The following is a 27,322-nucleotide window of genomic DNA, read 5'->3' on the forward strand; positions in this document are numbered from 1 at the left end:
TTTGACAGTGGACTGCGTCGCCCATAATGAAATAGTTTTTGCATGGTCGTTTCCGCGAGAGAAGAAGAACACGTCACAGACAAAAAGAAGCCAGTTGTCTCCTCTTCCTCTTAGGTTTCAATAACATGGCGGCATATCAGCCAGCTGCGTTTCGTCGTTCAACAGAGACAATAACACTCGTTCCGGCTACCGTACCGCGTTATCCGATAGTCAATGATTCGAACTCGAGTCTCCTGTCGCGTGTTGTGTGCCTTTAAACTGATAACACCCCAAAGCCGACGCAACCCAAACAGAATGACGAGCTTGTTGACATTGCCCCCATTCCGCTGAACTCGACGACGTTCGTACACATGTTCGTGGACATGGATGTCACTAGAATGATGCGCTAAGGGGGCGGACAAGACATAAGGTACAAGGTAGAGGATCGACAAAATGTTTTCACTTCTACATTTAAAATTAACGGGTGGCAAAAGATGTACACTTTTACAGATTTTTTTAAGCTGGATTTTTACAGAAGTTCGGGACCTTCTTAGAAATGAATAAACATTCGAAGAAGCTTTGACTGAATCGATTAATTTCGGAGAACTTCTTAGAAATCAATGAAAACTCGAAGAAGCTTTGACTGAATAGATTGATTTCGGAGAACTTCGTAGATTGTTAGGAAACTTTTTAGATGTTTTGGGAATGTTATATGACTTCAAGATACCTCAGTAATTTTCAGAAATTTCATAGCACTTTAAGAAACATTTTAGAACTTCAAGAATTGCGAAGAAGTTTTGTAGATTTTATAGAAGGGCGAATTGTATAGGAGTTCAGCTATTAATGTAATCGCTCAATGAACATCATAGCAATCCAGAGACTTCGGAAAACTTCAGTGAACTTCCTGCAAATTATTTAGTAGAGCTTCATCAAACTCAATAGAAATTTGTAGAAATTTGGGGAAGCACGTTAAAGTTTTGGCATTTTCCTAACCTTCATTGAGCTTATATAAACTTTAGTGGCTTTAAAGATGTGGAATCTAATATAAAATTCGGAGAGCTTCGATTTTTTTTTAGAAAACTTTGTAAAAGCGGGGAACATATACAAGTTTGTGAAAGTTTAATGTAGTAAATGGAAAATTGTTTTATTGCAGGAAACTCTATAAAAATTCCGGGCCTTCTTTTGTCTTAAGCATAGAATTTCAATTTTTTAACAGAATTTAAGGGAACAGAGAATTCTTAGAAGTTTGGAAAGCTTCATAGAAGGGTAGCGAATCTATAGCAGTTCAGCGATCATTGTACAAGTGGAGCGAATTAAATTGTAACCAGTTGGTTACAATCCGTGTCTTTCCGTCTGTATGAGTTGTTGTTGTTCGGAAAAATCACATATTTAAAACTACAATCAGATGATGTACCCAAGAGCGAGAGGTTTTGTACCGCTGCAAATCAACACAAATTGCTGAAGGGAGGAAACATTTTCTCATCTCGTACAAAAATGGTTGTCTAAATACCAGCGGAGGATAAAGAGAATGATCGGCAAAAGCCATGCGAGTGGCCATGTTCTAAAACAAAAGACTTCTTATCAGCAGAAGTAATCAGGCGTCCGTGTGATCAGAGTTGCAATCGATCGCAATCACGATCGTCGAACAGCTGATGGTAATAACGTTTGGTAAATTCTTATCAATGTGCTTGTCATGAGCATTAGAGTGATGCAAAATTTGAAATTTTCGCTCCATAATACTTCAACGATTCCAAATCAGATCCTTACTAACCTCTCAAAATTTGAACCCATTTGTTGAGAAACTGAGATGGCACAAACCATTTGAAGTTTGTATGGGAATTACTATGGTAAAACCAAGATTTTTGTTCATGTCTATCTAATAATTCACCATATCGGTCTACTTCGAAAACTTTCAACTGTACTTGTAGGAAATTTTCCCAGCTACAACTTTGCTGAAGACCACTTTTTGATTAAATGCAAGGATCGAAAGTTATCAATGGTACAATGCGCTGATGTCTTATGATCATGCTCAATCAACTGCTCAGCAGGCAACATTGGTGTTTCTGGGGCGTTGAATAGGCCACACCAATCATGGCTACTATGTCACACTGCAAAATACAGTGTTGCCTACAGAGCAGCGGCTTGATCATGTCATAAGTTTACCAATCTCTTAAATAATTAATAACTTTTTCCTGTCTCGTTTTACATACAGACGATCTTTAGCAAAGTTGTAGCTGAGAAAATTTTCTATAAGAATTACTATCGAACTGTTTCGCAGCTCAATATGGAAAAAGACTAGAAGGCAATGAACAAAAAGTTGAGATTTCCCATAGTAATTTACATGTAAACTTCAAATGACTTGTGCGAAGTCTGTTTCCAACCAAATGAGTTGTAACTTTGGGAGGCTAATCAGGACCCGATTTGAAACCATTTAAGCACTGTGGAGCGAAAAAGTCAAATTTTGCATCAGTCTAATGAGCATCCATAAAGTTGAAAGATAGACTGGCGGTAGCCATCACCGATCTGGTCATTCCCGACATTCATGACACTCATCTGCGCTCGTTTTGCTTTGCTTGCTTATACGAGTGTGTTGGTGAGAGCTACTCATACAGTCGTTCCCAGTGATGCAAAATATCATGACTCTCACGTGACACTCGTCTACGCATCAACCGAATATTGCTGGCAGAACGACAGGCGCGACTGTGTGAGTTACAAACAAAGCAGGCAACATGAAACGGAAGCTGTTGGGCTCACTCACCAACACATTCACATAAGCAAGTAAAGCAGCAACTGCATAAAAACGAGCACAGATCAGTGTCGTGATTGTTAGGAATGACCAAATCGGTGATGGATCACAACCGAAGACGACATTCACCAGTTGCTTTTTACTTCTTTCGTCAACTTGATGCATGGTCATGGAGAGAGCTTCGACGAGCACATCGATAGGAATGTACAAAGCGTTACTACCATCAGCTGTTTGACGATCGTGATTGTGATCGGTCGCAACTCTGGTCGTGCCTGCCGAGTCTAACTTGGAATGCATAAGCATTATTTTCATTTTCTTCTCATCATCGTACTGCAGAAGTCTTCACTGTTTTCGTTGTGTTTTTCATCATCAGCAGCGAGGGTTACGTTTTGGCTGTGAGCAGCATTACTGGTGATAATCGTTTGCCATGGCTCTACCTCTCTCTCTGCGTGACAAAACGTTCTGTCAGCGATAGTCGTTTAATGCGTTGACGACATTCAAGTGAATGTCATGATATTTTGCATCACTGCGTGTGATTAAGACCATTTGAAGTGTAAAGTGCAGTGCAAACCAAATAACTCCCGCTGGTGGGGTTTGGGGTGCAAAGGCTTGCCTCCGTTCAGGACCTCGGACCTTATTATGAACACTCCGATTACGATGCCTCCGAAAAACGTGTAACGGCAAGTTTGTAATAGCATAACTTAGCCATTTCTTGTTGAATTTCAAAAATTGTGGTACTTCTAGAATTCATAGGGTCTGTAGATTATTTTGATTGTAGAAATATTAAAAATAGAGTCATCTACTTTATTCAAAAACGAAAGGAGTCGTTAAACGGTTTTTTTTTAAAGGAGTTTTATAGGTTTTGCAAGTGGCCTAAGATTCATAAATTAGATTAATGGGTACGAATGTTCATAATTAGCCAGAATACAATCATGCTTCCTATATATGGATCCTGTAGACAACGAAACGGTCCTCCGGAAGCTTCCGAACATCCATAAAATTGGTCAATCCACGGAACTGATCCTAGAGCTCCGTGGTTTTTTCGAAAACATTAGGAACTGTTATATAAGAAAGAATTTGAATTCATGACATAAACTCTGACCCGGATGGCCATGGGAGCATGCTCAGGAAGATAAAAGTGGTCAATCTATGAAACTGATCCTAGAGCTCCGCGGTTTTTTCGAAAACACTTGGAACTGTGACATAAACATGGTCCCAGATGGCTATGGGGCCGTCCTCCGGAAAATCCAAAACAACCGTAAAAGTGGTCCATTTATGAAACTGTTCCTAGAGCCCCATGATTTTTTTTCGAAAACACGTGGAACTGTGATATAAGAAAGAATTTTGGGTCGTGAAATAAAAATGGACCCGGATGGCCATGGGAATCATCCTCCGAAAGATACGGAACTTTCGTAAAAGTGATCCATGAAACTGATTCTAGAGTACCGAGGTTTTTTTTCGAAAACACTACACGCAAACCAAAAATCTATTACAATGAATGTTAGTTCCGTTTCCTATCATCCTCTGTTCATGATCATCGCAACGAATGTTAGAAATTGACCATGCAGGCGATGTAATGGTTTTTTTGTCTTTTTTATTTCGTGTTCTATCTACGCTTTTGACTATACCAGTAAGCTTGTAGAACGACGCACATTGTAGAACATTATAGAACGACACACACACTTGCCTCGAATCTCTCCAGCAGAAAAAGCATACGAAGTCGAGTATGCGAGAAAATGAGCGCTTCATGTTTGCTTTTAGGCTAACCATATTCATAAGCATGGAGAGAGCAGTGGAGAAAGCACAGGTCTGATAATCGCAACGTTCGTGGTTCGAGTCCAGTCAGCAAATCTGGTTCCTATTTTTTCGACATAACTAATTTACCTCACTAATACACTCTACATTTTTCGGTCTCCAATTTTCTTGCATTGGACCGCAGCTAGGTATATCGCATCCTCGGTTCATGCGGTCTCCACTAACATCCTCTGATGATGATGGATTCCACATAATTGTAAGAGAATCTTACATCCCCCGGTTGGGTGTAGTAACAGTGATATAAGAAATAGTTTAGGGTCGTGGAATAAACATGGTCCCGGATGACCATGATACCGTCCTCCGGAAGATCCGAAAGATCCTTAAAAATGGTAAATCCATGAAACTGATCCTAGAGCATTAGGAACATTAGGAACTGTGACCTAAGAAAGAGTTTGGGATCATGACATAAACCTGGACCTGGATGGCCGTAGGACCATCCTCCGGAAAATCCGAAACATCCATAAAAGTGGTCCATCCATGAAACTGATCCTAGAGCTCCGCAGTTTTTTTTTCGAAAATACGTGGAACTGTAATATAAGAAAGAATTTGGGGTCGTGACATAAACATGGACCCGGATGGCTATGGAACCGTCCTCCGAAAGATTCGGAATATCGGTAAAATTGGTTTATCCATAAAACTGATTTTAGAGCTCAGCAGTTTTTTTTTTAATCAATTGGAACTGTGATATATGAAAAAATTAAGTCGAACGTAAACATGGACCTGGATGGGCATGAGACCGTCCTTTGGAAGATCTGGAACATCCTTAAAAGTGGTAAATCCATGTAACTGATTCTAGGGCTCCGCAATTTATTTCAAAAAATATTAGGAACTGTGTTAGAAGAATGAATTTGGGGTCTTGACATAAACATGAACCTAGATGACCATTGATGGTCATTTGGAAGATCCGGAACATCCGTAAAAGTGTTTCATACATGAAACTGTGAAAAAACTGTGATATTTTTCGAAAACTTCACAGTTCGAAGTGTTCTTGAGAAAACCGCGAAGTTCTAGAATCAGTATCATCGATGCAACACTTTTACGGATCTTCTGGAAGACGGTTTCATTGTCATTCGGGTTCATGTTTATGTTTATGTTTCGACTCCAAATTATTTCTTATATCACAGTTCCACGTGTTTTCGAAAAAAAAAACCGTGGAACTCATGGATCAATGTTATGGATTGGCCATTTTACGGAACAAGAAGAGCATAGGAATTCTAGAAGTACCATAATGGCTAAGTTATGTCACTGCAAACATGCTGTTACATGTTTTTCGGAGGCTTCGTAGTCGGCGTAAAGTATTTTACCCACCGTGTTCGGAGTGTTAACCGGTCTCACACGGCGGCTTAGAAGTGAAGAAGGCTTCCGAGCCGTATTGCAAAAGAACATTTGTCGCCCTTAAAAGGCCAATCCCATTAGGCCTTAACCGCCAAGGAGGGTCACTTCTCGGTCAGCCGATTGTGCCGAAGAAGGAAGACGCCTGCCAGCCCAACGAGCCAGCAAGGCCTGCTGGGCCGTTCGTGCTTGAAGATATCCGTCATTCTTCCTGCAACCCGCGCCGCAGGTTTCCGGCTACACGGTAGGGCAGGAGCAGTCACCAGCGTCGCGACGCCAAAGAGGATTCTACTGCAACAGTGAGCACTGTACTTGTACCGTAAACTCTCGTTTACACGCCACAATAATGTAACCCACACGTCACAGAATAGGGCAGAATAAATGTTTTAAAGAATGTGAAATGTGTTTTCATACTTTGTAGCCGTCCCTTGATCACCAGGTAGCTAGCTGACTCTGAGACCCAGTTCGAGGTGTCTCTTGCTACTGCTGACTTGACGGGTTAACTGTTTTGGCAAGGGTCTGTTACAAAATTGAAAAACGAGAATCTTCCCAAAACTTCTTTGAAGAGCTAGGAATTCTGTAGAAGTTCAGGGAACTTCATAGAAGTTAGGCTAGATTTTCGAGAATTTCGTGGAATTCATTGGAATATTGTAGAAAATCAACATGATGTTCGGAAATCTTGGTCAAATTTTCGGGAACATTGAATGAGACAAAGGAAATGTTTACAAGTTCAGCAATCTAGGTAAACATTTAGTTGTAGTTTGTGTTAGCTATGGACAAATCGTATAGTTCAAACCAGTAACGCTCGTAGATAGCTTTTTTTGTGGTGCGTTACTGGTATAAGATCTACCTTCGAACCCTAGTCCTGACAATTTCAAACTAAGGGAACAGGATTTTTCAGTAATCAAAGAAACACATGTTAGTCCTTGATACTTTCTAGTTTTCGAATTTGCAATATCGTCGATTGCAGCGGCTTGCTTACTGAGCAGCGAAACAAGGTCCCAGGTTCTTTTATATTACAGAGATTAATGGTCAAATCGCTTGTTTTTCGTGTATTCAGTTTTTGCAAAATCATCAATCAATTGATATTTTTCCGCTCTCATTCGCTCTCAATATCACGCGTTATATTGGAACAAAACATCATGCTTGATATTGATTTTACAAGCTCCTTTGATATTGCGAGACTATTCACAACGTGCAAAAATCAAGCTGAGAGTTGACTCTACACAAAAATGATTCCATTGCACATCGTTTTCTTAGAAAGAGAAAGTATAGTTTGCTATCTCTTTTTACTTTTCACCGATCTGACTGCTGCCAGTCGTTATGGAAGTTTCGGTTGCGTTTGGGTGTAAACCAAAAATCATGAAATTAATTCTCACCACAGTTTGTTGAGATTTGCAGTTGGTGAGTTTTGTTAGCTTGATATTCCGAGCTGCGATATCACAGCTTGCAAAATTAACCGCAGTTGTTTGCTTGTTGATTTTTGTCTACGAAAATCAAGCGAGATCTTGGGCGTTGGTAAGATTTGATTTTTGATATTTTCCCAACACTGCGTGTATTTGCGAAACTTGCCGTCGTCGTCGTCGGTGTCGGGTTTGAATGGTAACAACAATTTTAGTAACGGTATGATGATTTCAAAATTAAGACAAATTTACAAAACAAATGAATAGATTCAACCTTTACATGAGACGTTTGCGTGCAGCAAAAAAGTGACTAAAATTTGATGGTGAATCATCAGTCAAATTAATAAGAAATTTAAAGTCGCATCTGAGTTATTTTAGATAATCTGCAATTCCTCAGGGCAATGCAAAAACACATCACTCTGGTATTTATTTCTGAAATTCTCTGGATGGACCAGCTGTTTGTCAGAGAGAAGGGGCAAGCACCCCCTTATTTACACCAATGTTCGTGGAAGAGGAAGCCGGTCAAGGGACTTTGTACGCTTCATGGAATGGGCTCGTTGGATTACTGGAATCGACTGTGTTGCAGCGTGGTCATCGAAGATTGCTAATTAAATAGAATTACAGAAACCAACGGAGATGGTGAAATGGCGGAACAACAAGGAATGTCGAAGCGAAAAAGATGAGATAGATGACAATGCGGGGGAGTAATTATTATCGAAAGGAATCAATTGATGTATTGTCGCAGTTGTCAAATGTTGGCTGCTGATGGGTAGCAGTGGGTTCAGGGTGGTTTTTATTTGGTAAAATTCGAAAATGGGAGTTATCGATGTACTACGTAGGAAGTTTTTGAACCCTTCTTCTTAGCTCTCTCTTGTAGTCATCTAGCGGTTAATATTGCATCAACAAAGTCTTGAGATAACTCCAGATGAATTGAATCGATTAGCACTATGAATTCCTTGAGTTATGTCCAAAACCGCCAGTGACAACTTAAACCAGCGACAGACCCTTCCTTTAAAGACTGTGAGGATGAACTTCACCATTTTCCATCAAACTTGTCCTGCCAAAGATCTGTTCTGTTGGCCAATAAGAGAAGCAAAATAATTACAAAACTCGAAGCGGACGACTCGAACAACATATTTTTGAGTCATGGACTTTAGAATATTAACCTCAGATTTTCAAACATGGACTACCAGGAAAAAAGCTCTTCAAAGGATTCAGATGAAAGTGCTGAAGTGATGGCCTAAATTATGCAAGTCACGTGGATCTTATTCTTTAAAAATAGTAGAAATTAAAAACCCTGCGAACCAACTACCAATTCCCTGATAAACATAGTTTAATCTCCCCAAACCAGCAACAACCAATTACCGGTGAATGGCATAAATTGTAGCACTTTGGAATGCAAATCGACTGCTATTGCTTGCTCCTACCAAATGCATACCAACGTGTCGACACACTCCACCGTATATAGTTGTAGCCCACTCCTATAAACATGTCACATGCAGGTTGTGTGGAAATGCCGAGGAGGGTGAAACTGAACCCGGCACAGAAGGTAGGTATTTCGGTATTGTTTTCAAATCAGAAGAATGGCTGATTCCTGCTCCGGCTGAGTTTCATACGCATACAAGTGTGGAATGCGTGCCTAAATTGCGCTCGTAGATCGCGAGAGATAGCCCCCAACATTGGATTCGTGGGGCGATGTTCGAATAATTTTCCGAAGCAACGCCAAATTCCGCTAATTTACTGCTAATTAGAGCGCGATAGCAGAATGCGCACATCCCGTCCGTCGTGTTTGTCGAGTCGAGTCTGGAAGCTGGGCTTTTCGGGGAAAATTCTTATTTACCCCTCTAAAAACAAGACCTTTCGTTAGTGATGGAGCTCACATTAGCTATACCAATTAAACACTGCATTCCACGTGACTGCGCTGCCTTGCTGTAGGTGCAGTTGTCACCTGTTGCAATAACGACCAGCGCTTACGGAAGCATTTCATTCATTGAACTATCGTGTCTGTCTATCTGTGTAGCTAATGCTTGACAAAAGCAAACAACCATCAAGACAAGATCCGATTGCCAGCGCGTCAATTGGGTATCGTATTTTCTTTTGCCCCAACTCTGTGCTCGCTCAAGTGTGAACCGGACTGTGGGCTGGAGTTGGATTGGTCATGGGCGAAAGAAGGTAGAGTTATGTCGTTTGCGTTTTTGCGGTATAGCTACACCGGTGCTATACCGCCGAACACTGAAAAATTCAGGGAATAGCTATCCGTTGCCACTTTGTTCACAAACAAATGATGATGAGCTGTCAATGAATCGCGCTTATTGCTGCTTACACTACACCGGTGTAGTGTAGCAAAAGCGAAAACGACATTATCAAAATGCTACCTGGGATTGCAGATTGGATGTCAATGATTAGAATTTAGTGTTTTAGACTTTCTGGGACTGATCCGAAGGAACTCTACAGTGGGGTTGGGGCTATATCCAGCGAGTTTTGAAGGCAGACGTAGCGAATCCGAACACATAAAGCAACCAATGATACACGCAAAACGCTTGCTACGACTACCACGACCAAGTCCCCGGCAAGGTGACAGATAACCTTAGTTTCACGTACCCACTTACAAATAGTAGATGTCACCACAAGACGTCAACAAAGGGATTGTCCTTGACCGCCGCAACGGTATTTCTCTATGGAAATCCAACTTTTTGTGTTACCATGTGTGGATGCCAAACAACAGGCAAGAATGCCATATGAAAAGAGCTAATTTATGTGAAGTGAAATAAATCCATACAAATTGAACCGAGTTTCATCTTCTTATAACATCGAATGGCAATAAAATTACTTTGATTTTTTCAGTTATTTTTTGCTCTTGAATATGATTATCTTTCAGATTATTGCTTTCAACATAGTTGTGCAATGAAGGCTTGGCCTTGACCCGTAAAATAAAAACATGTTTACTTTCCCATGTTTCTCTTACTTAGTAAAGTAAACTACTTAAATTAAAAATTAGTCAAATTGCATGGGATATTACATATTTAGCTTAAATGCATTTAAGGCCTTCGAAAGACGTACAAAGTTCACGACTGTACTCTTTTAAGCTAGTCAATTTTGCAGTACTAGCTACGTATACAGTATCTCCCTACTCTGGCTCTCCTTAATCCAACATCACGGACTCTTATGGAGCTTTTTTGACGTAGGATTACGTCTGTGATTTCTATATGGGGGTACACTTTGTGAAAACCGAAAATGGAAGATGTAACAAAATTATGAAAGATTTTGAACTTCAATAACTCAGCTGCCCCTGGACCAATTTCAATAATTTTATCATCAATCGATCAGAAATACTCCTACGCATCTGTTGAATTTGTATTTTACGTATATTATATATATATATATATGTATTTATTTTTCAAAATGTCACCATTCATTTTGATTAAAAAAATGTTTTATGAAATTATAGAATAATATGATATCATGATGATATTTTGTATGTGTAAGTAATAAGAAAAGATTCTAAAGTTTGTGTTTCACACATCAAATCTGCAAATTTAGCTTTTACAGAGTCACAATGAGCGTTTTTCTGATCGCCTCTTCGCGAAGAGTGAAGAGCGAAGAGTGGGTGAGATAAATTACAAAATCGCTTATTGCGACTCTCATGTAGCAAAATTGGCAGGTATTATGTGTCAAACACAAACTTAACAATCTTTTCTTGTTGTTTACATAATCAAAATATTTTCATTATGTCTTATTATTCCATAATTTCTTAAAACATTTTTTAGTCAAAATGAATGGAAGGCACCCTGAATTTCACTTTTGAAAATTGCACGAATGTGCAACTGTTGCTATGATAATTAAAACGATCATCGATTGCCTGCGAAAAGCGATTTCCCTAACACAGATCTCCAAGTTGAATTCCATTCGGTTCCAATCACCGCGTGGTGAGTGGTGGTGTTCTCCAGTGCACAACGAAAGGCTGCCTGCAAGCAGCGAGCTGCAGCCCACATGAGCATCTATAGAAGGAGGAAGAAGCCGCACCGCATTGATTGGAATCAGTAGTTTTTCGTATGTCGCTGTGGGCCATCTATGTCAAGCGCGTCATACTTAAGAGTATAAACAGAGAGAATCCCGCTCAAATTCCTATTCCTACACAAAACACAAGCTCCTGCTGTAGTTAACAAATAAGATATATTATATAAGACCACGTAGTTCTTGTAGTTTTTTACATTGGTAACATTGATTTCTATGAACTTGAAAGTCAGATTATCAAATTTGTCGGATTAGCGGGGGGATACTGTAATAAGTACGCTCTTACTCGCTGCAAAACCATTCTTTTTTTGTCCATCATCGACTATAATAGCAATAGCGTCGAAATCACCGATAGTATCCTCGTTCAATTCTCATTTGCTTCGATTAATTCGATTACAATCACATGGTTTCGTTTTACAAATCGTATGTTTAAATTTTTGGTTCTGTTCTGCTGCAAAGACACACGAGAACACAAAAATAAAAGTTTTATAAACTGATTATGAATTATGTGCATACGACTGAAAATCAAAACGACATTTCTCGCTGGCATCACTGGACTTCCTATGTCACTAATGTTAACTTTGACGTCGGACGTGCTTGCCGGTTTGGTGGGCGCACGACAATGAGATGCATTTTAAGCATGGATTTTATTTATTGTACATCATTTTCGCAGTCGCCCTATTCAGATAACTCTTCTGAAACTTGTGAGTTTGACAGAACCACCAGCACCAAATTGTCGGGGTACACCAGCGGTGCCAGATATACAGATATGTCTGTATTTATACAGATATTTGAAGTTTCGTACAGACCCAATACAGACTACAGACATTATACAGATATTTGAAACTTAATACAGATTTTGTACAGATTTTTACCAATTGGTTCCTGAAATTTAGCATATTTGAACTGCTTCAAGCAATTATGGACTTGAAACCATTGAACACACGCTGGTTGTCATTAGAGCAGGTGGTGAAACGGATGCTAGAAAGACTTCCAGCTCTCAGAGTATACTTAAATTATACTAATTCCAATGTGGACTTGATGCCAAGAAGATGAAAGCAATCAGCGGAATCTTGGAGAACCCCATGACGGAGCGTTGCTTGAGGTTTTTGGAATTTGTTCTACCAAAAGTTAACAAACTAAACCGCTTGTTCCAATCGGAAGCGCCTTACATATTCCGACTCAATTCTGAGCTACTTCGTTTGCTCAAGGAAATCCTCGATAATTTCATGAGACCAGACTACATTGCGAAGCTTGAATACCTGGGTTCGTTAATTTTGCAACCCACAAACTACTGTGGAAAAGGTTTATATGGGTACTGACGTACAAAAACATTTGGATGATGTTTTGTCATCGAATAGCATCAAGCTTGAGGATGTTTATCACTTCAGCACAATGGTGATGAACTTCTACATAACGTTCACATCGGGAATCGTTTCAATATTGATATGATTCTCGTAAACCATTGCCAGGTTTTTGAGGTACGACATTGACCCAAAAAATCTCAAAAATAAAACGCACCCCTCAATGTACCCAGTTTTGCGGATGTTCCCAAATGTTATCAACGAATTCGAAATGCAAATGGTAGACGACGAATTCCACGAGGTGAGAAACATGGATTTGCCAATGTATACTAATTTTGATGATGATGTTGAATTTTGGGGAGTGGTACTGGCCACCAAACGGGTGAATGGCGAAATCGCTTTTCCTTATCTCAGACGAATTGTGCCCACCCTACTTGCCTTGCCACACTCCTCAGCGGCAGTTGAAAGGATGTTTTCGTCGATTACCCTAAACAAAACTAAACTGCGTAACAGGATGCATGCAGCTATGATGCAGGGAATCCTTGTGTCCAAGGAATATAGAAAAGCCATCAAAATAAAAAAGAATCACTGAAATCATAAAAACAGCTATTCGACTATTTTCAAGCAACATGATAAGACTAAATAATAAAATCTGTTCGGTAAGTTCTGATCATTTCCCATTTATTTTTATTTGAAATAATAGATTTTCCCTTCTTCTAGCCTTACCCACATGCCTATGTTCCTTTTTTACGTTGTCACTTAATTCCGATGATTCGGTACATGGACCTTGAACGGGATTTTTTTTTAAATCTCGTGATTTTAAACAGCAAAATGCTTTTTGAGTTTTGACTTCGTATTTTTTGTACGACAATTTAAAAAAACCCGCAAAAACGCACTTTATTAAGTTTAAAAATGCTTTTTTGTTTAGTTAAGTGTGTAGCGAGTAATTTTATAACCAAAATACAAGTGGGAAATACGAAATCTGCAATGCGGTGATTTTTCTAGAATACAGAGAAATACAGACATATTTTTTGACACTCATACAGACTTTTGAAAAAATCATCTGGCATCACTGGGGTACACTGGCAATATACTGGAGTTCCCAAGTTGCCCCCGGGTTGACCACGACTGACTCTCTCTGCAACACAGCTCGAACGGAGTGGTGGAATTATAATGAAATATTGCTCGCCTGCTTTGTTGCAATATGTCTACATGATTGAGGACATAGCTTGATCAGAATCGCGAAAAGACATAACAAAAAAAAAAAACTCCCATTAACACACGTGTATCATCTTCGGCGTTACTTCGTGAAGCGGCTTGCCAACAATTTGGGAGTTCCCTTTCTACCGACTCGAGCGATCTGTGTTGCAGAAATTGTATGTCATGAAGAGAAACGAAGAAGATTATATCATTATTGCTTTTCATTTCTGTCAAAGCTTTATCGTTGGCTCGTTGATTGCTTATCATTTTGTCATTTGGAGATATTCTAGATAAACATTTCAAAAGGTCCTATCTGCATAGATCAATTCTCTTCATCGACATTCTCTTTCGTTAATAACTCAGTTGCAAAAACTTTCTCTGTTGTGTTTAACGTTGAGGACGCTAGATGAGAACCTCTTTTATCAAACTATTTTTTGTAAAAATAGCGCAAAATCTAATTGCATAGCAGTGGTTATCCAAAGAGAAGGTTGATGAAGATAATCGATCAAAGCAGATAAGACCTTTTGAAATGTTCATCGAGATATGTTTGATGCCTTGGGCAGACGAAGAGATTATAATTTCTTAATAGGTCTCCGACTGATATTAACCGACTCCGACTCCGACTTTTTGACTCCGGCTCCAATTTAAACAAAATATATTTAATGAAGGTTAGTGGAATACTCAGAAGAGGAATAAACAGGAGATTATTTCCCATTTAATTCCACTAAGTAATATGTATCCATGACAGATATCGTAATCCGTGGGGCAAATTGATCATCGGAGTGAAAAGATATCATGAGAAATCTTGATACTGTTTCATCAAGAGTTTGATAAGTTTTTTTTAAACAATAATGTAAATTTTACTGCATAAATTTCAAATTTATTTAACTGACGTTCAATAGATTATCAACGTTTTTTTATAGAAACTGCTCTCATTGAGGCCTGTGCTGTATTAATGGTAGGGCGGTGGTGGGCTAAAGTCAGGGCCCCCAATTTCCAGCTCAGAGACATCAATCATATCCTTGTTAATAATATGTTTCAAGAAATTAATCGTTAGTCAGTTTTCTATTTGTATCGAACACTCAAGCTTTTCCAGAAAATATTAGATTAAATTGAATAACATTTATGTATGGTTAGTGACCGCATTAAATATTTAGGAGTATAGGCTGACTAAAAGTAAATTGATACGCACAAAAAGACCTGTAATTCGTGATTCAATAAGTTTAAAAAGTCCATTAATGGTTGCTTTACAGTACTTTTATTAAAACTTCAAAGCAGGCTTGCTGAAACTCGTCAAACTCCCTGGAGGTTTTAAAATACTCTTGTCCTGCGAGTTTAGCCAGCCCTCACCTCGAGACTCCGGATGACTTTTTTTGTTCGACGCAAGAGACTTAGAGTTCACCCAGAGTGAGAGTAAGAGCGTGTGATAGAAAACATGATCATGAATGGCAGCAAACCTCACTCTCATTTTATCCCCCTTCGCTCATAAAGTCTGAAGCTCAGCAGAATGATTTGGCAGTAGGCATTCTACTCCTCAGAAAAATGCTACGCTCGGTTTCAAACTTTCAAACTCGCGAGCGAGGCTCCAGCAAGCTTGCTTCAAAGTCACAGCATTAGATGGTTACATTTCTCCTGTTCGAACGAAATCTCGAACCTTCCTCTTTATGGAGCCCATCAGCACGGACACGGAATCAGCGCATTTCTTCCATTTTGCCCGCATTTGCAGGATGTCCTTGACTGCTCCACCGCTTCGTCGAAATCACTGCTTTGAAATTGCCCAGATTCCGGGCAATTCGGAAGATTCATTAGCTTGGGGACAAAATCGATCTTGTTGGCAGTATACCACTCTAGCACCATCTTGGAGCAGTGGCAGCTGGTCAAATCGGGCCAAAAGATGACTTTACCTCTAGGCTTGCGGATGAACGGCAATACACGCTTTTTCAGGCATTCTTCGATGTAAACTTGGGATGTCATCGTCGAGGATGTGACGAATGGTTCCGCGTTTTCAGGCCACAACTGCAAATCGCTTGCCAAATCATGGCCTTCTTCGTGAACTTAACGGAAAACACGAACTTGAATCTTCTCGGCACATCCCTACGTCCAGTCGCGATTTAAAACACGGTCGTACAATAGCCTTGCACCTTTGTGGCCACGGTTTCATGTGCCGGTTCGGTTGTTTACTGGCTTTGTACGACTTGTATCCTTCCCTGACAAGGATGTTCCGCACCATTTGAAAGTTGGCGTTGCACCTTCTGGCCACATCTCGGATCGAAAGACCGGGGTTGGCTTTAACGCACCTCAACCCCTTGCTGGGCAGCTGATGATCCCTGAATCCAGTTTTTTCGTAGGTCCGCTGTGGAAAGGAATATTCAGGGTTTTCTTGTAGATTTTGAGCACTCGACAAATTGTTGTTTTCGGCATCTTAAGCTCTTTAGCCAGCTTGGAACCGGACCACTCCGGATTTTCCACGCATTTGTGCACAATATTTTTTCTTCTTTCGAGTTCCATTTGCCGTTATTTCTGAACGCGATCGACTACTTTGTTTAAACTTGCACCAGTTGTTCTCTATAGAAGTGTAAACAAACCACTGTCAAAGATTTTCGATTCCCAACACTAGAAGCGTGCTGCTAGCGGCGCGTGAGGGGCGTACCAATTTACTTTTAGTCAGGTTTAATGTCTAACAGCAGCACTGAATAGAAAATTAACCAATAGAAAAAGGTTAATGGAATACCTTCAACACTAGCAGAATGGTAGTAGATTTTTGTAAACAGTTTCATCCGAGTTGGGAGTTGGGGAAGACTATACAGTCAAGATTCCTATAGTACGGTTAATGGGGACCGCACAATATGGACCCGCAATATCGACTACACGTAGCATATGGGATTAGAGCTAATTGGGGACAAACACTTATTGTAGGGTAATTTGAAGAGATAACTTCCTGGTGTCTTCTGAAAATTTATTAAGCTCCGTGATTTTTTTGAAACCACTCATAGACGTCATATCATAATGGATTCGGAGTTATGACCAGCAAATGAACCCTAGGGACCAGTGGGTGGCCCTCCGAAAGATCCAAAAACATCCGTTAAAGTTATCAATTCATGAAATCTAGGATCTCCGTGTTTTTTTTTCGAAAAATCTCATAGGTTATTTAAAGAAAACTGATCTCAGAACTCTGTAGTTTTCTTAGAACTGATCATAGATATGATTTTTTCTATATATTATTATCGATCTAGGTCAATATTTTAGTACCTTTTAGGGACTGTTATTGGAATTTTTGAATATTATTTCTTGGATTTTTTGAACTTTTTTTCTCTCGGCTAACGAGGGACAATCTAATTCCCTTCTTTAGTAATTTTGACGTAGGATTACGTCTTTCGGCAACATATTGGAGGTGCAATTTTAAGAAGCCCAAATCAATCGCGTTACGAAAAGTGGTCAGGTTTTGACCACATATAACTCTGTCAATAGCGGATGGATTTTAATTCTAAAAAAACCAATCGATTAGCAATTATGCTATGAATCTGCTAAATTGAACACTTTATTAATTTTCAATAGGTCACTATTGTAAATTACGCAAATGTCCAACTGTTGCAATGGTGATCAAAATTATCAACGATTGCCTGCAAAAACCGCTTTCCCTAACTCAGATTTCAAAATCGAATTCCACCCGGTCTCACTCAACTGCTTATTCAATCATCGTGTGTGGTGGTGTCCGGTTGGTCTTCATCGTCATCATCAGCAGCAGCAGCTGTGCTTTCAGCGCGTGGCGTTGGAAGTTGTACACAACGAAAGGTTGCCAGCAAGCAGCGAGCTGCAGCTGACATGAGCGACCATTCACCGAAGAAACTGCCTCACCGCTACTGATCGGATTCAGTTGCTCGTTGTTAGTCGCTGCCATCTATGCCAAGCGCGGCAACATACAGCTCACCAGTCTCATCCTTGTTGAACGGTTCTTTTCAGGACCACCATGAATTATTGTTGTTAATTTTCATTGAACGTTCGCTCGCCTTGCTGCCAGCCACATCAGCCCCAAAGCTCTTTGATAATGTACCCAGCAACAAAACGTTTGCAACATGATCATGTTAATTAAACAGAAACACTTCGAATCAAGGTATGGTTTTCTCCAGGACGCTAGAAAAAAGCAAAAAAATCCCAAATTTATATGATTGATTGCGAATACATCGCGATTGGAAAATTTAAGCAAGAAATTTCTTCAATCAATTTGCGCTTTTTTTTATCTATTGAATAAACGAAAATTCCATGCGTTTTGTGCACCGAAAATGCTTAATTTTGTCATCAAAAAACGGGGCGTTTCCGTGATGGGAAAAAGTGGTTTCCCTAACACAGTCGCCGAATATTTATACCGAGCACTTAACATGCCAGACGGTACCTATCTTTATGCCGTTTGATGCAAATTTTAGGCCCCTCCTATTAAGAGAATTATTCAAAAAAAAAATGCCTACTTCTCTTAATAGAAAGTGCTTAAAATTTGCATCAAAAGCATAAACGTAAGTACCGTCCGGTATACCCAGTTTCTGTGATTGATGCGTTTTTTTTTTTCCCTAATACATATTTCATTACCGCACCGCTATCATCTCCAAGAAAATCGAGGAAAAAAATCAACAGCATCGTTCTAAACTGGCTTCTAAGCTTCCAACCCATCGGTCCTTTTTAGGACCACAAATGACTTACAAAAGAGTTCAAGTAAGAGCTTGTATGCAAGACATACCGTCCAGGATTTGCTTGTACTACAAAGACACCGACAGACCCCCTCAAAACAGAACTCTCAAATTGCTTCCGAATTTCAACCTATCGAACTTTTTCACCGATTACGAGTTAAGAATTCCATTTAATATTTACTATACTTTTGCTGTGACATCAAAACTACCTTTCGTAATCCTACGGCACGTCTTGGGTCGTGGCTTGGATACAACATCTTACTTTTTTCATGGAATTGCTGAATAATAATAGATTAGGTACTATTTCTTCGACTTCGACGCCGACTCGTTATGCTCAGAAGTGCGTCCAACTCTGACTCCGACTCCACAGCTCTGGGTAAATAAAGTTTGCCCAACATTTTAGGGTCCAAGGATCAGTCCCATACGGAAAAAGTATGCATTGAGAAAATGGCAGTCGAAATTTCAAAGTGCAATTTTCATGTAAATATTTGAAAAATCATAGCTTTTTTTTTTCGAGATATTATCAGTTGCAATGAAATTTGCATGTTTAGTTATATCAGTAGAAAATATGCCAATTTTGAAAGCAGAACTGTAACTTGACTGCTGGCCTATGGAATTTCAGATTGGGACTGATATGCGATTACTTTGCTTGATGGGACTGACTTGACGTTGTTTTTACATTTTTCACGATAAAAATCCGTATTTGTGTCACATAAAGGGTGTATTCGTGGAAAATAGCACACACATAAGCTGAGACTATTTGGTATAAACCAAAATCAAAATGTTTGAAATTTAATTTAAAAAAAAAAATTCATTTTGAGTAACAAAACCATTTTAAACAAATAAAATATCAATTATTTTACACCAAACCAAACAATTTTTTTTCTGGCGCACTTCACAATATTCATAATCAGTGAATAAATTGAAGGCGGCGTTGACAAAATTCGTAAATATAGATAAAATGCAGTTTTTTACCACTCTTCAACATTTTTAAGACCACATTTTGTTCTCCTGATCTAAACTCAAACCTACCCTATGCTTTGCTTATTTAGGACACTCTAAACCAGCGCTGCCCATCGTGCGGCCCGTGGGCTGTGGTCTCTGGATCCCAGCAATGGCATCATTTCAGTCCAGTTTTATTCATCATTATGAATTTCAGCCCAGCATGAATGAGAAAGAACCAAAATGTTCATCGAACTATATAAAGCCATTAAAAAAGTTTAATGTGCTGTAAATCATCATCTTTGAAAATTTCAAGTCATTTGCTATTTATGTGTGTGCCATTTTCCACGAATACACCCTTTAATATGAAAGTAGATGCCAATCTATGTGGAGAGCGTTGTTATCTCAAAATTAACGCAAATCCAAATGGGACAGATATGCGATTCTCATCATGAATTGTATATGTTAGCGGATTATTTATCCATGAATGCAAACGAATCGAAATTCAACAAGACCCAAACAACTGCAGTGAAATCACTGGCCTTTCCCAACAACCAACACACCCTGTTTTCAACGACTTCACCCAAACTGCATCGCAAAAATGCAAATGACCTGTCAAAGACCAAACCCATCATCAACAAACCAACAAACGTATTCTTATTTTGCGAAGTTATGCTCCAACGACTTGATCTAGGTCGCTGACGACGACGACGTCGTCGTCGTCACCATCGTCACACAACGCTCATGTAAATTCACCTGCTTTGCGTCTGCGGCATTTCCTCCGTTTTCGCCTTCGCTGCTGCTGCTGTTGCAAGAGCAGCTCCGGTGACGCAGACAGTGATCTTAGGATTGGTAATTTGTCTCGGTAGGCAGACGAACACTCGTCGAAATCCCCATCGTCGCCATCCAAGTAGAGAATCCCCTCGTCCACCGAGCAGCTGGCCGAGCTCCAAGAACCTTTGTGCAGTGTGTTGGTCGTACCGCTGTCGATGGATCGGAGATCTTCCCGGGACGCTGCCGCAGGTTCATCGTCGAAGTCTACCATCCGTGAGTAGAGAAACTCTTCGGACGGAGTTCTGGGCAGTTTATCGTCTGTTTTCACTAGTGGAACCGGGGGCAGCGGTAGATCCGAGAAGAATTCTGAATCATCACTGTTGCTGCTGCTGTTGCTGCTGCTGCGACTGCCACTGCTACGTTCCCGGATGGTGCTCAGCCGGTTAAAGTCACAGCGGGGAGCACCGATGGACCGATGCTGATGCAGATCGTCGTCTTCCATTATTTTTAATCTCGCAAACTAGACCGAGTGTTGCGCACTGTTCTAATTAATTTCTTCCCCGTATTTATGGTACGCCACGAGCCGAGAACAGAATAACAAATCACATACACCGACAGTGGAAAAGGAACACGTAAAAATCAACCAACACTTCGCGTTTCGGCTGTTCATTTATTTCTATTCACAGACAACATTTCTATGCTTTCGACGCAGCATGAAGATATGCACTCTCAGGAAAAACAAACAAGGAATTTTATAACACTATTAAACTCGAAAATCAGAGTAGAATTTTCCAAATCGATGTTATACTTCTTCCAAGGTGGGACCGCTGCCACGTTCTGCCGAAAGATGAAGGCGCGTTTATAAATATTTTTCGCAATTGCCCAAGACACCGCGGGCGAAGAACCACGCGCAACACGTCAGACGACGACGACGACGATGATGGCGACGCGGCGCCTGCGTTGCTGCGAGCTACAAGTCGCGTTCTGTTGTCCCATCGGACTTGTCAGACTAAACTGACGAATGTGCACAGCGAGTTCGAATTCAGTGGCGACGACGACGAGACGCTGAGCTCTCTCACGAGCATATTGGCATTCATTTCCCTTGCGTTGTTCCCTCGGCTTACATGCACGCGGTTCATCAGAGACAACGCGACCGGTGATCGTAAGGTCAGGGAGTACGAATCAACGAATCATTTACAATGTTGATAGGTGATAAGCCGCATTTGGATGGATTGCTCATGCATGGGGGTTTTTTTCCCCCTACCTAAGAAAGATGACTAAGTGGTTTGATTCGGCGAAATGGTGAGGAATACAAACTGCGTTTATCTGTGAAGGAAGCCGTCTACTGAATGTGGTTAACTAAATAAAACTGTCAGTATCGTCTTTCGGCAGAACGACAACATTTTCATCGTCTATAAGCAGTTCCACGCCAAATAACAAATCGATCAGACTGGACCTTCTCCACTGGACCTAGTAGAAATGTGAATGATTGCCAATAGCAAAAAATTATGCAGAATTGCATGCAAATCGGAGAAGGTCGAGTCAAAAAAAAAATTATTTTTTGCTATTTGGCCAGGAACTGCTTGAATGTTGATCTCTCGGAGTTTGTTAGTTGCTCGTGTTCGTGTCGGGAAATGATGATTATTTGTTGATATAGCGAGCAGAAATCGATATATGAATCTCATAATTCAAATCAATATTTGTGCTGCGTGAAATATCGGATGGATGGAATGACAGCACGTTGAGTTTTAAACAGGCTGAACATTCATGGGTAAGGAATTGTTTGATTTTTGGGTAACCATTCTTTGGACATTTTGTGACTACGGTGTGTATTTTTTACGTTTAAGTTTACGCTTCTATTTTTATTTATATTGCGGACTTATTTCTTAAATTCAGGCCACCGGACCTTTTTAATTCATTCAACACCATTTACCCCTTTAAGGACTAGTTTTTCACACATTTTTAATATGGTTTATGAATTTTCTAAGCGATTGATTCATCACATAAAAAGGAAAACAGCAATTTTGTTTAAGGTGATCTAGAATATCCTTACTATTCTGGAGTGCTAATCTTTGACTTTATCACTAAAAGCCACATAACCCTCTGTTTCTCACTGCTCATCTGACGTGTATAGAGGTCCCCAACAACGGTGTAAAATTTGGTTATCATCTGGATGTGCAGAAGAATTTTAAATTTTGGGAACCGACACGAACTAATTTGCTTAACGAAAATTCAAATACGGCTAAAATTTAACCAAATCTTGGTAGTGGATTGAGTAATATGCAGAACAACTTTATCGAAGACTGCAAATCAATTAGCTCTCTGAGAAAAAAAAAATTAGTAATATATCAATTTAAACCTATTGCTCCTCGCATACCGATCCACTCCAATTTGCACCAAAAATTGGTGGGTTAACTTATTTTAGGTCAGGACAAAAAATCCAGTGTTGTGCCATTTTCCGATTTTTAATAAATATAGATTTTCATTTTTACATATCTTTGAAACCAATAATGATACAAGCGACATTGGGTACCCTTTTGATGAATTTTGTGATTTTTTCTTTGAAAACTTTAAATGCATATATCTCAAAACTGCCCCTACTTTTTTATGACACCAATGTGTTCAGCAGATTTTTTCACATAAGAATTACTTAACGAGAAAAATAATAACATGTTTCGTTTAGATGATATTGAATTTAAAGGATTTCAAGATTTTTAAATGATTAATTCATTCGCTTCGATATGGAATTTGACGGTATTTTCCAGTTTTTCTGTAATTCGATGCCACCATCTCGAACTTCAAAATGGCGTCGGACATTGATTTCTTGTTCGTACACGTCACTTCGATTCCAAAAATACCCATATTGTTGGGTTATTAAACAGTATTCTTCTGATTTTCTCTAACCGGAAGTCGCCATATTGGATTTCAAAACCACGCCTGGCATGGATTTCCAGTTCTAACACGTCACATTACGGGTTATTAAACAGTATTTTTTTCTGTTTTTCTGTAATCGGAAGCTGCCATCTTGAATTTCAAAATTGAATGGAGTCAGGCATCGATTTCCGGTCCCTACACGTTACTCCGATTTTTTAAAAAATATCCATATTTTGGGGGTATTTGATAGTATTTCCCAGTTTATCTTTAACCGGAAGCCGGCATCATGAATTTAAAAATGGCGTCAAACATGGATTTCTTATCCCTACACGTTACTACGATTCCAAAAATACCCGTATTGTGGTGCATTTGACAATATTTTCAAAACCATATTTTTACGAAGTAAATCCCAAAAAACGACTTTTTTTTACGAACTAATTCGATTTACGAACCCCCAGTTCTACAGTGTTGCCAGATGCGATGTATACAATTATATTTCTTCACAGTGTTAACTTGACTGTCGACAGAAGCAGACCACTCTCAATGTGTGTCACGCGATCGTCTGTTTACTCGTCAGCAACCATTGTGTGGTCCTCTTCATTGTTCTTCATCAGCAGTTCTTTCAGTCGATGCGTCGTCGAATTTGGAAAGCAACCGTTTCGTAATGCATGTGTCCAGAGTGGCAAGTGAACCAGGAAAATCAGGAAAACCGGGTAAAAGTCGGGAATTTATTTTCACCAGGAAAAACCGGGAAAAAACCAGGAATTTCATAAGTCCACCAGGAAAATAATCTAGTTTGTATAATTTGAATAGGTTTTAGATTTTATGTATGTTAAAGTTTCTTTTTATAATCAGGTCAAAACTAACCATTTTGTTCAAGCTTAATCTTTCACACAACTAAACATTGATGAACAAAATTTACCGTGAGAATTTAGTAAATATATTTCGTATTTATTGTTAATTTAATCTTTTTTTCTCGAATCAATTGCATGTATGATTTGTGCTTAATTGATAGCAGACTTAAGCAGTTCCGACGCATTACTACTTTAAGGTACCTGTTCAACATGTTCAATAAAAAAGTTCTATTTCTAAAAACTTCAAATAAGGCCTTCGAACTTCATGCAAGTTCTGCAAAATTCGGGAAAGTCTTACAAGTTTCTGGAAAAATCCTGTGAACTACTGCGATGACCTACGACGGTCAGGAAATCTTTCCGAACCTTCAGAGAAGATCTACAAATTTCAGAGAAGTCTTACGAACTTCAGGGAAGTCCTTTAATCTTTGGGGAATAACTACGAATTTTACAGAATTTTCTACAGATTTAATGTAACTTCTCCGACATTTAGGAAATGCTTAAAACTTAAGGATAATCCTATGACACTCATGGATTTTTCCGAGCTTCAGAGACGTCTTCAATACAGGGTGTCCATTCAAATTCCTTTTTACAATTCCCGGTTTTCCCGGTTTAAAAAAAAAAACTCTACCTTAAAAAAAGGCGTTCAAAAATAACCCTTTAGAGATAATGATAAAATTTTGTCAGCACAATTCATCTACAATATGCAGGGTTGGTAGTGGGTATTTTATACAATAGTATTGGCTACAATAACGAAAAAAGTGACCAAATAGTGACTTTAAAACAATAACAAAGTGACCAATAGTGACATTAATTGATTGAAGGATATCAAATATATGGATCTAATATGTCGTTGAATGCGATCCACTTTGAGAAATATTATAAATTCCCAAACCACGATGAGAATTTTACAAGCTTTTTATAAATAAAACAAATGGTTGAAGGATCTTATAAATTTGTTTTCGTAAAATCAGTATTAATTGGATAATCAATAGGTTTTCTGCCACTATTTTTTGGAAACCAACCATTGAATTTAGATTCAGATCGCGAATTGGTTGAATTTCGGGATGTGACAGATTGAACATAGACATTGAGGTGCAAAGAAAAATGTTCAACATCTTGGACAAATTTGTCAATTTTAAGACAAGCAATTTTAAAGATCTCAAATATAGAAACTTCTGTAAAACTTTAACAAAGACAAATTTTCATATCTCTGGAACCTAGACAAGTGTTCTGGATCGTATTAATAATTATCATTATTCTGGAACGAGGAAATTTTTTTCGAAAAATCTCGATCTTCAAAAAAGTTGTAAGATTCTGGTATACATTTAAGAGATATTGGACATTTTTTTTTGTTTAATGCTTGTACTTAGTAATTCACTATCTTTAATTCAAACAAATTAAGAAAGCGTAGAATAATTTACGATATGTTAGAATGTAAGTTCATAGTACGAGAAAAACTTAATGTTTCTAAAATATAGAAAGGATTTTGTGATTTTAAACATAGAATGTATCTAAAATCAGGGCTTGGAAAAGAACTTCTGAAAAAAAAAAAGAATCTACTACATGATTGTTCGATGTTTGTCGATACTAAATCTTCCGGCTTTCAAAGATTTATGGAAATTCAGGTATTTGAAAAAATCTCTAGCGCTTGGAAAGTTTCCTAGACCATTTTTCAACATATTAGGCTTGGAAAACTTTCAAGACGACGAAGAGATATCGGAACCAGAGTTTATTTTTTTCGAAAACTCAGAAAATTTGTGATACCTCGAGATCATAGACAATGGAAAAAAATTGTACAACCTAAGTTGTTGAAGATAATGGACCTGAAACAAATGCACTCTGGTCATTCTATTTAAGAATTCAAAAACCTGTTTTTTTTCCAGTTGTCTAAACCCAGTTTTTCCAATTTAATCGAAACAGTTAAATATGGTAAAATACCCCAAGTACCATCACAAGTTTTATTGCATGATAAAACCCAAATCCTTACTTGAAGCATAGATTATTATTTCGCTTAACTAATGACCCCAAATAATACAGTAAGTAATATGTAGTAAGGTCAAAATATGTTATTCTCAATTATGGATTGGAATTGAGAAGAGAAATGCAAGGAAATTCCAATGATGATTTTTGAAATAATCGTAAAAGAATCTTCAAGGATTCCAAGAGGATGATTTGAGAATGCTTAGGAAAATGTCAAGGAAAGTATTTTTATATTTATAGTAATTTTCACACTCCGGGTGAAATTTGATCTCATGATTTTGGAGTGAGAGGTATTCAAAGATGTCCTAGTCTTGGTATATTGTTAAAGTGCAGAAATTAGTGTTTCATTTATCTGTACGGTGTCGAAAATTTGCAAGCCAAGCATGATCGGAGTTTGAGACAGCATGAATCTGCTTCTCTATCTTAAAGTAGCTTCGTAACAGGATATGCCTCGCTCAGCCTTTATACTTGAACTACTTCACTCGGAAAACTGTAGCAAAATAATTCAAGCAATTACACCATATGCATTCAAATGACACCATATGAAATTCTATACATTTAGCTATCGTAGTAGGAATAACGACAAAATCACCGCTTGATCCGGGTGCGAACAGATTGTGAGTGAGAGAAAAGAATAATATGAAAGTTGTAAGCAAGAGAATGTAATGAAGTATGCGCTATAAAGTTGAATAATTCCAAGTAACATTACAAGTTTAAAGGCTTAAAGGATTATTCAAGACCAAATTATGAAAATTAAGGAAAGACCCACAAACTTTTGGAAAACCCTTCGATATTTAAAGCCTTATGAAGTTCAGGGAAGCTCTTCTAAATGTATGGTCCTCATATATTCAGTTAAGTCCTTCAAACTTCAGGGATGTCCTCAGATATTCGAGAAAGTTCTTCGAACTTGATGGAAGTCTTACGAACTTCTGAGAATTTCTACGAATTTCGTGGTACTTCTACGATATTTAAGAAATTCCCATGAATTAAAAAAAAAACTCCGAACTTCAGGGAAGTCCTAAGATCTTAAAAAAAAGTCCTTCGATATTCGGGAAAGTCCCATGAAATTCAGGCAATACAAACTTAAATGAACCCTTCCGGAAAGACCTCAACGCTTCAGGGAAGTTCTACAAACTTTAAGGAATTTCTATGAACTTCAGCAGTCAGTCTTTTTAATAATAAGAGTTATTAAACCAGCGTTGTTTATGAAATCTTTAAATCATATGACTTTGAAACCATGTTGTAATCAAAATTCCGCAAAATAAAATCTTTAATCGTTGACAATTTGCGGAAAATTTAAAAAAACTGGAAATCCGTAAAATTGTCAGAAGCAAAGGTTTTTTAAAGAGTCCTTATTCATATCACACTTCGCAATTTCACCTTGAGATAAACTAGCCCGTTGGCTAAAAATCTCAATAATAAAGTA

At 38.7% G+C, this 27,322-nt stretch overlaps 1 protein-coding gene across 15 annotated transcripts in view; it reads right to left on the bottom strand.

Annotated features, from left to right (window-relative positions):
* LOC135706297 (liprin-beta-2-like) overlaps positions 1-27,322 on the bottom strand; it is a 163,627-nt gene that overhangs the window by 66,835 nt on the left and 69,470 nt on the right. For 2 of the 15 annotated variants that reach the window (XM_065227866.1, XM_065227871.1), the window contains exon 1: positions 20,171-21,264. The exons of the other annotated variants lie outside the window; for them this stretch is intronic. In XM_065227866.1, the coding sequence (XP_065083938.1) occupies positions 20,171-20,690 (520 nt within the window). In that variant the 5' untranslated portion in view covers positions 20,691-21,264. Of the gene's footprint in view, positions 1-20,170; positions 21,265-27,322 lie in introns of those variants that run through there. 15 annotated transcript variants of the gene reach the window in all.

This window comes from Ochlerotatus camptorhynchus, unplaced genomic scaffold (assembly GCF_037179485.1).
Source record: "Ochlerotatus camptorhynchus isolate MF236.1 unplaced genomic scaffold, CSIRO-AGI_Acam_v1.1 ptg000277l, whole genome shotgun sequence".
Taxonomy (NCBI): Eukaryota; Metazoa; Arthropoda; class Insecta; order Diptera; family Culicidae; genus Ochlerotatus; species Ochlerotatus camptorhynchus.